General features: G+C 38.5%; 1 gene segment (V, D, J or C); it reads right to left on the bottom strand.

Moving 5' to 3' along the window:
• Positions 1–1757: 1757 nt before the first annotated feature.
• On the bottom strand, positions 1758–10251 carry LOC146586513 (T cell receptor delta constant-like). The segment is given in 5 exon segments: positions 1758–2473; positions 3007–3123; positions 3507–3569; positions 5220–5504; positions 10110–10251. Coding segments are annotated over 4 exon segments (606 nt in total).
• Positions 10252–10682: the final 431 nt, after the last annotated feature.

Below are 10682 nucleotides of genomic sequence, written 5' to 3'. Positions count from 1 at the left end.
GAAAGGTCAGGCATAGCCAATGCAATAGTTTTCTGCAGTTAAAAAGAGAAAAATAGACTTGGCTACAGCATGAGGATAGTTGCCTCTGAAWGCCTTTAATATCCATCCTTGGCATGATGTTTAAGAAATATTATGTTGGCCAATGTGACACAGTGCTCTCATTTCACATACTATGGCCTGAAATAAAGTGTCAGGGGAACCCCAGGCCTGGCCAATAGGTTATCCCAGTCCAATGGGGGTTAATTTTGCTCTGTATGGATGGGTGATAAATTATGGTAAGAGGCTGAGGGATAGATACTCCCTCCCTTGCACTCTCCCTGGAGAGTTTCAACCATCTTCTCAAATACATATTTTTCTTTGTTTGACTAATTGGGACATAAATTATGGATACTTGGGTGATTGACAGTTTAGGTGACTATCACGGGTATAGGTTTTCCCACACTAATCTGATTCCCAGTGGTGCAAAAGGAGGTCTTAAGTACTTAATTATGGAGGTACTGCACAGGCCCTGAATTTCTTCACAATAGGAAGAAGGCCTCTAGTGTCCTACACCTGTATGGATGTGCCTTGAAAAAATAAAGACTGTTGTTTTAATCTGGGTGATATATTTCTGTGTGAGTCAATGCTGTGTCCCTCAGCAGTCACGCATCTGTAGATCTTTCACTTTGCTTAAGCTCTGTTGAAGGATTTTCAGTCTGCCTTTTCTTCTAGACCCAATCAAGGGCCACTCAGGAAAACTCCACTCCACTGTGGACTTGCACAAATGTCCACAAATGGTATTTCTGATGTGTGTTTTGCCTGCAAGACTGGAAAAGGTTTGATGTGGAATGCAACACAAAAATGTTAGGGTGTCATTGGCAAATCAGGATAAAAAATCTAGTGAGCAAAATGTCTGATTTAAATTATAGTGGTAGAATGAATTAAAAATGAATTTTGCTGTTTTTGGAACTGCTGTGCAAACTTCCTTTGTCTTCTGGACAGGTAGTTGTGAGAAGTGAGGGTCTTCATCTATGTGTCTGTAGGGTTTGAGGGACTAGCCTGACAAAGGTTGGTTAAACAGACCTTACTACACATGCTTTGTAAGGACTGTATTGAAGCCAGAATTACATCAGTCAGTATCTGAAAAATCTTATAAATTTCCCCATCAGGATGTGGTTAACATATTTGTTTTGAAACAAGGAGGAATTCTCCTTGCACGGTGCAACTTAGTCATCAACATTGACCACAACATCCTGCCTGTTGCTTGAGAGAGAAAGATGAGTGCTGGGGTCTTTTAGATGAATAACCAAGTTGCTATAGAAACCATACTGCTCCATCAAACCATTTTATTTTACTTCCTGTTACTTCTAACATCAATGAGTGGAAAAATCCAGTATATTCTCTCCTTTTCTGAGGTCTGTATTTTCCTTCCTACTGCTCGTATCAACCCAACTCTTGACAGATTTCTCTTTAAACACATCCCCCTTTTTGCTATTAACCATAAAATCTTGGTTGGGTCTCTTCAAAAGTATCTGAAAGACCAAGTCTCATGCAAATCCCACGAGTCTAGAATTCGTGCCGCTCCTGAAGCCTTTTAATATGCCAGAGACCCTTCCATTCCCTGTTCAAAGCCTAGAAAAAAACAAAATCAGCCAAGGGGAAATCTAGGCTATCAAAGCTGCATTTCTAGATCTCACTGATCATCAGACAGGACAGCTGGTTTTCAGCAGTCTCCATCCTAAATTCAGAAGAAAAAGCAGAGCAAAAACCACAGAACATTTTGGCATAGTAAAAATTTATTTCAGGTAAACTTAAAATGCAGGAGTCATACACTTAGCAAAAGAGATACATGGTAAAGAAATGCAAATCAAAGTGTTACTATGGTTGAATATTATTTGGCTGAAGTGAATCACTTCAAGGATCTTCACAACATGTATCTTCTCATCTATACTAGAAAATTATTGTTATTGAAGCTATCTAAAAATATTAAAACTAAATGATATCTGAATTCTCTAAGCTGTAAAACATCTCTACAGAGAGTGATATAATTTACCTGTAGAAAAATTTTTAAAAGGGTGATGGATCTATAGTGAAATTCTGATTTTTCAAAACTACCAAAGCAATTTGGATGCTTCTATGTAATGTTTAGAGGAGTAGAGATATCAATTTCTACTTAGCTGAGGGATAAGGAAAAGTTTCACTGGGAATAAGAAATAGCAAAATCAATTACAATTATTTCTACAATGAGAGAAACTAGCTAGACAGGATTCAACAGTATAGTATGACTAAGAAAACCTCCAGATAGTGATAGTTAGCTGAAAAGCTGCATGACAAAGTGAAAGGACTAATAAATCTACAGGGGCTAAGGGGAAGGTGCAGTGTTACGCTCTCAATACTTATTGTCAGTAGATTTGACTTGTGCTGTTGAAACTGCTGTGGGCACACACTTTGTCCTTTTGTTCCTTAGACTGCTGATAGCAATATTCTCTGCCACCTGGAAGAACAAAGTATGTTTCAAGGTCTTATCCACATCTAAGGCACTCACAATGCTTGGGTTGGACCATTTCTTCTGCTTCTTTGGGTACATTGGCTTAAAAGAAATCTCTCTCCTACTCCTTTCTTCTCACTCCTTCGCATATTTGGTTTTGAGGACCCTCACTTTTGACTCCCTATTCACCTTGATTTTTCTCCAAGGTTTGTACTCTGCCACTTGAAATTGTCAGTGAGAGATTTCCTGGGTGCTTCTGATAAAAAACTGAGGTGCTCTGGGCTAAATATGTATTCGAATACCAGCCAGAAAAAGAAAAAGAGCTTTGGACACAGGGAGGTGCTGTTTTTTTTTTCTTTCTTTCTTTTCTTTCCCCCCCTTTTTTTTCTGGGGGGGGAGGTGGTCTCCAGAAACTAACAAAGGTTAGTTAATGGAAGCAGGAGGAAAGGAACAAGTGTCACTCCTGGTACAGAAAGCTAAGCGATCATTCTAGCACCTGCTTCTAGTATTTCCACAGATCAAGTTACATGTTTTCCTACCTCAGAATAGAAACAACTTGATACTCATGAGTGTATTGAAGGCGATGCTTTTTGCCAGCAGGACTCTCAAACCCAGCACAGCCATGGACAGCATGTTCACTTTCCCTGTTTTGATATCTGCTTAGTGAGAAAAAAAAGAGGGGAGAGATCATGATCTAGATTGAGATATCTTGATATTAGCAGAAAGTGAGAAAAAAGACCCTCAGGAAACAGTTTTAGAGAAAACAAGAGTGACAAAAGAAAGGACAGTAGAAAAGCATGGCACCAGTAGGGAAGCGAGGAAGAAATCTGTCTAGATCAGATTTTGCTTCCTGTTGATAGTTCACTGAAAGCAAAGCTTGGCTGCTATGCTCTTAYTATGTTCTGCTACACTGAGAAAGATCATTGTTTTCAATAAATATATATTCTAATTCTTCTCCACCTGAGAAAATATGTTTCCATGCGTTTATATCAGTTCCCAACATGATAATGTAATTTCACAGTCCCTTTAGGTAACTAACCTTCTGTAGAGGTGTCTGTCATGTTGCAAACATTCACAGTTACTGGTTCTTCAATCTCCTTTTCTGTAGTATAAAAAAGAAAGGGCATTATAAAAATAAACAAATTTTAAAAAGGATTGAAAAAAATGTTCAGTAAGTGAGCGATACTGTCTGAAACTCAACTGGCAGGTCACTATTTCTAACATTAATCTGAGGAGAAATTATTGTTTTACATGCAATTGCAGCAAACAAAAGAGTTCTGCAGTTGTTTTGTTGATGATCAATTAACAAATACATACTGAGAGAGTGAAATTTGCAAAAAAATGGTTTTAAGCAAAAATAAAACTACTTTCATTTTTTATTGTTTTTAAAAGAGCAGTTTCAAGCTATCTTCTGGCAGGTAGACTGTTATGTTGTGGTGAAATGACTGGCTGGGTAAATGAGGAAAGAGCAGTGGATGTTGCCTGCCTTTACTTCAGTAAGTTCTTTGTCACTGTCTCCCGTAACAACTTTACAAGCAAGTTGACGATGAGGTATGGACTAGATGAGTGGACAGTGAGGCAGACTGAGAACTGGCCGAATGGAAGAGCTCAGAGAGTTATGATTAGTGTCACAAGTCTAGTTGGAGGCCTGTAGCTAGTGGTGCACACCAGGGGTCAATACCGAGTCCAATATTGTTCAACTTATTCATCAATACCTGGATGAAGGGACAGCAAGTTTGCTGATTATCCAAAACTAGCAGGAGTGATATATACACCAGAGTCTGGACAGATGGGTAGAGGGGAACCTCATGAAGAAGGGACGTGCAGAGCCTTCCAGCTAGGGACAAGTAATCCCATGCATCAGTACAGACTCGGGACTGAACTAATGGAAAGCAGCTCTGCAGAGAAGGACTTGAGAGTCCTTGATGAGGGTTGAGGGAAGTGATCTTCTCTATTCAGCCCTGGTGAGGCCACCCCTGAAGTACTGTGTCTAGTCCTGGGCTCCCCAGGGTAGGAGAGAGATGGAGCTACCAGAGATAGTCCAGCAAAGGGCAACTAAAATGGTGAAAGAACTGAAGCTTTTCTCATATGAGGAAAGGCTGAGAGAGATGGTACTGTTTAGCTTGGAAAAGAGAAGGTTTAGGGGCGATCTTGTCATTGTGTATAAATACCTGAAGGGAGGGTGTAAAGAGGATGGCACCAGACTCTTCTCAGTGATGCCCAGTGATAGGACWTGAGGCAAGGGGAACAAACTGAAACACAGGAAGTTTTGTTCAAACACAGACTTCCTCTGTTTGTGTTTCCTGTTTGTCCAGGAAAAACATGTTTACCGTGAGGGTGACAGAACACTGGAATAGGTTGCCCAGAGAGGTTGTGGACTCTCCATTGGTAGAGATACTCAAAAGCCATCTTTACACAATTCTGGACAAGGGGGTCTATGTGATCCTACGTAAGCAGGGATGTTGGGCTAGGTGATCTGCAAAGGTCCTTTCCAATCTCAACTGTTCTGTGAAGATTGCATCAATCTCTCTCTCTCTCTCTTTTTTTTTCAAATAGCTCCAAGAACTTAAATAATGAAAAGTCCATCTGTGCTAGATGCCTTTAAATATCTTTCAGCTCTTCCTGCTTAAGCACTTAGATGTCTTTCTCATTCCTGCTGGGTGCCCAAGGGATGCTTCTTAGAGGGAGCAACAATAAGTATTGGAACATACCACCACCAGAAATAAGTTGCAATTGTACCACAAAATTGTACCTGGCAATGTTGTGTTCTTTGCAAAAGTGATGCCATTGAACTTAGCCTCGCAGGTCACCTCTGTCTCTGGTTTCACCTCAACCACCTTAATAGTACTGTATGTCCCCTCGGATGTCACAATGGGTTTGTTCTGTTCATATACAACTTCATTAGAAGATACCTCCAAATTGATGTTCTTTGGATAGAAATTCCTGGCCAAACAGACTGCATTCACATTATTGTTTCCTTTCTTGGACTTTGTTGATTTAATCGCAATGACTTCTGGGACAGAATCTTCTCGTTTCTCTGTGAAAAAAATACATTGTTTGGGCATCACTTTATTCTATTGCAAGCTTGTGTGTGAGTTAAGTCATATACATTTCAGATACAGTTCACCTGTGACCCTTTTCTGGCACTATCATTGGCTCAGTTCCCTTTTTTTGTGTTTATTTTTTGCCACTCTTTCCAAACAGGCAGATCAAAGACAGAGAGGGTATATAAGGGTAGGATTGTTGCAGGAGTTTTAATTTCTTGAAATCCTAAATTTGCTTTTGCCAGAATAAAGGTCTTTATATGAATTATCTATCTATGTGTAAATTATTTATTTTGTAAATGAGCAATTGGCAAATGAGAAGAAACTTCTAAGGATGCAAATCTGAGAGACAAATCTCCTGACTGTTTTTTTCACCTTAGTGTACCAGTCTTCAGTGGTGGTTCTTCAGGATTAAGATATTAAGAAACATCAAGACATGAAAAACATGCCTTAGTACTCGAATTTTGAAAGACTCTAAAGGAGGCAAGTGGTACATTTTCACAGCATTTGGTTTCTGAACTTCCTCATGCATCTTGCAGCAAAGTTGCTCTGAAACTTTTAGATGCATTTTTTTCCAGTTCATAAATCATTCAGGAGTTGAATTCTCAATTTCAGGAAACATACAGGAATGCCAAAGGCTTGATAACTGAAAACAAAAGCCTAAATTTCAGCCATACAGCAGTATCCTTCTAAGTAGATATAAGAGATACAAGATGAGTAATGAAATAAGATTGCTTATGCTTGAAAGGAATGTCTTTCTGAGTCTTTGCCGGTCTCTTGAAATTATTTAGCATCCAGCAATCATCACGATTTTTAAAAACAAAGTATCTTTACCTTCAAGTCATAGGTAGAGAAAATAAGGTCACTCCACACGCCAGTGTTAGGATATGGTTAGTAATGTGAGTTCTGATAAAAATATGAAGCTGAAGAGATTCATCTACTATGCCTCCGTGTCAAAAAGAGCTCAGCTTATCATAGGCTACCACACAAAACATGAAGAATTTACATGTTTTCACATTTACCATAGCTACATGGGTCTTTTTATAAAGAGAGGTTCATTAGGGTTGAATCCTGCATGAGATATGTGTTATTCTCCTCAAAAGATCCCTCAGCGTTAAAGTTTTACTTTTTATAGGATATCTTTGCAAGTTCTATCCAAGAGACTCCAATTCTACTTTGTTTCCCCCGCACACACTCCCTAAGAGGAACTGAGATACAAGGCAAACAGTACTCTGCCATAACTTCATGAACTGGTTCTGCTAATGAAAACAAGCACAACTTCATTGTTGTCAACACACACCAGATGCCAAAAAGGAATCCAGTCATTATCACCTTCATTTGACTTACTTGATTTCAAACTCTAGACTTTTTAGTGTAATTAAACTAGTAGAAAAACATCACCTAAGACTCCTTTTAATGCTTTTGTGTAATATTATCCCCCTTTACCTATCACTGTGAGTGTGACAGAGCACTGGAAGAGGTTGCTCAGAGTGGTTGTAGAGTCTCTTTCTCTGGAGACATTCAAACCCATCTAGATGCAATCCTGTCTAACGTACTCTAGGTGAGCCCGCTTGAGCAGAGGGGTTGGACTAGATGATCTCCAGAGGTCCCTTCCAACCTCAACCATTCTGTGATTCTGTGATACCCCCCTGGCCTGATGATGTCTTTCTAATCATGATAAAATAGACCATCTTAGGAACTTAAATAGCAAACTTCACAGGAGCTTTAGTTCCCTTCAAACTGCCCAAGCAGGGTCTTGTAACTTAAAAATGACTATAGGAAACTTATAAAGATGCTTAAATAAGTGGATAGATATTGAGCCCAAACACATCAGGCATGACAACAGCCAGGAGTTGTCTTTGTGGAGTCCAAATTCTTTGGCAACTCCTGAGAAGGGGTTTCAGTATATTTTTTAAACTGAAGATGTCAGGTTTGGTATCAAAGGATTATGCATAGAAATCCTGAAGTCTAATTTGTGATTTTTAAAGCATTGGGGGGTGGCTACCTGAGTTTTAGGAGGAGGAAGGAAAAAAGTGAAAAACCGAACAGTAACAATTCAGAAAATGTTAATGTATAAAGAATACCTACTTTGCTCCACGGTCAGTTGAGTCCCCTTCTCAAAGAGAAGAGCAACAGTGTCACACAGTTACGATTATTAAAGCAAAAAAGACTTATTTTGTGATTCCTCCCACACACATTTCCTTTCCAGGTGCTGTAACATGGATTTGACATAGTTTTTTAGCTCTGTGTATACTTTATTATTTGAGAAGTACTTTAAAGATTTTTCGTGTATTCTGATTTCCAGTATTTCCAAACAGACAATATACTAGCAAACTGCCTCTGTAGTAAAACTCACTGAGGAAATTCCTTAGCAGGAATAAACTTGGACAATGTGATTGTTGTTAATAAATTATTTCTTTATCAGAAAAAAAATATTTCAACTGAGTCATGTTATTTTGCATTATCTGAAAATACAGCCATGAATTCTTACCATATCTTGCCTTTTCTTTTTTTTAATGTGTGTGGGTAGGATTTTTATATTAGACACTATAAGCTACACTATATTAGCACAAAAAAGTTGTACTTCTCTTTTCCTATAATCTTATGCAGTCATGGAATATATATCCATCCTTTTATGTGCTTCAGTTTTATTAATGAACATTTTATATAGAATAAATCAGGAAAATCCTTAGTTGATCTTAAGCCCTCAAGAGGAGAGTATGTTATTAATATATGTTTTCTGTATCTTTTTGTGTTTAGGAATTTATAGAAAGATTCTAGTAACAATGCAAGTATGTTCTTAGTATCTTTAAACACTTATGAGCATCTCCCAAAGAAATCCAAAGTTAGCAATAAAAAAGTTAAGCTGTAAGAATTTTGGAAATTTTGGCGTCTAAGTGTGAATTACTTCAGCAAACACTGAATGAATTAGATAGATAAGTCCTATTATCCTTTACTGTAGCGTATCTTGCCCTGAAGTCTTTATACAGCTTTTGCAATTTCATCCTAACTTTTCTATTCCCAGCTCCATCTTCAGCTAGAAAAACAGAAATCATGGGAATAGATATCGTACTCATTCTTCTACCAGCACTTAGCATTTAAACTGCCTTTTGTTGCCGGGTTGTTGCTTCCACCCCCCCCACCCCCCTTAACAGGTCCTAGTATTCACCATGCTCTGTTGCTAAGGTGTGAATGAGAATTCAACTCCTGAATGATTTATAAACTGGAAAAAAAAATGCATCTAAAAGTTTCAGAGCAACTTTGCTGCAAGATGCATGAGGAAGTTCAGAAACCAAATGCTGTGAAAATGTACCACTTGCCTCCTTTAGTCTTTCAAAATCCTAGTACTAAGGTGCGAAGGTGAACTGCTAAGTCTATATCAATATAGACTAATGATGGAATTATTGGAATTTGGGAATGTCTTCTGGTCCTATATTTACTGCTAATGATTTGGTGGTCAGAAAGAAAAAATCTTTGTTCAGAGTGGTAACTTTGTATTCCCCTGTCCTTTAGGAATTGGAGATGGGATTCAGTTGTCCCAAAATAGACATTTACTACCATGTAAGGTGTCCTGCAGGCTTGGGCAGATATTAGGCAGTATCTAAGAGAGCCTCATATCTTTCTACAACAAAAGTCACATTCTTTAGGGATGTAAAACGACACTGGACGTTTCCACTTCTAAAACCCATGCAGACCTCTGAAAGCACTGTAACACATTTTTAGGTCTGCATCTTGATATTTAGGACAACGAAGACAAGATAGAAAACTCCCCTGCTAGTACAACATTAACACTCCCATAGAAAAGCTTTGGAAGACCCTCCATCAATACTTACAAATATCAGCCTTCAGAAAGGTACCATTTCCAAATACTCAGGGTCTTGTTCGCCATTAAAACAGTCACTACAAAAAGCTACCCACCCTCTTTTTTCCTGGGAACATCTGGAACTATTCAGATTGATGTTCCCCCAAATCCTTTAAGGCACTATTTTTCCTTTCCATTAATAAAAAAGAAAAAGTCTTTGTTCTACATGGCCAAATTCCAGTTGGGGGGGGGGAATACTAAGGCTTTGTTATAACACCTATCCACTGCCATATCTGCATTTTTCAAAGTTTAGGCAACTTAATAGCTAACTCCCATTCATTCTAAGAGGGCTCGGATATAAGGCAGCTCTGAAAATTTAAGCTCAAAGTTATTTAACTTTCTCCTCTCATAACTTCTCTCCCATGTCAGCTTCATACTGAGCTGTGCATAATGCTCAAAATGAGGCAGTGAAAATTCACTGGAACACTGATAAAGTTAAGATATTTTGTGCTGATGCTGGGTCTGAGTGTTAGCCAGACTGAGTATAAATTACAGAATGTTAAGCTTCAGAAATGCACAGCAATGGTGAGATACAGCTAGCCCAGTCGTTCCAGTGAAGCCTTTCCAGGAAGATACAAACTGAGGGCTCACCTTGAAGCCCTGGCTATGGAGAGTGTAGTCCAGAGATTCCAGCATCAGAAAGTGCTTCCATTGACACCAAATCACAAGATCCTTTTGTCCTCTGCTACTACCACATTTTAACTTAACTTACAGAAGTAAAAATAATGGTACTTACTTGGTTCAACTGTGAGAGTGGTCCCATTTCCAAATATGAGCTTTTCTGTTCTCACACTGCTAATATGTAGTCAAATAAGTAACACTTTCCTTACTGTGCTCAAAAGGTGTGGGTGTAAAACCGAAGATGAAAATCCAGACATTTGTCCTAATTATTCATATATACAATCCCATTAGGATGTCCAGAGCCACATTTTTTTTTCCAGAACTGGGAGGGGAAAAACAGTAATTCAATAGTTCAATGATTTCAAATGGCTTGATCAGGGACAGAACTTCACAGTTATCCCTTTCTTCCATCTCTTGGAAATACTGTGAGCTGTATCATTCCATGACAAATGGAAATATGAAAAGAATGTTAGATTTGTCTCCTCAAGCATTTCAAGTTCCTATCTTTTTCTCTTTAGGATATATTGTTTTTTCTTCCTCTTCAAGTTTTCGTACAGGACCCTATGCTATTTATATCATTGTGGTAGTCCCAGCACAGTGATATACTCCATGACAAAAACTGTATCCTTTTGGTGATGGCTCAGCATTTACAGCATGTGTGAAACCACATGACTTCTCCAAAGTATGT

Source organism: Rhea americana, unplaced genomic scaffold (genome assembly GCF_003343005.1).
Source record: "Rhea americana isolate MKP2758 unplaced genomic scaffold, rheAme1 scaffold_684, whole genome shotgun sequence".
NCBI lineage: Eukaryota > Metazoa > Chordata > Aves > Rheiformes > Rheidae > Rhea > Rhea americana.
Note: the sequence above shows the minus strand (reverse complement) of the source record. Positions and strands in the feature narration are given on the sequence as shown.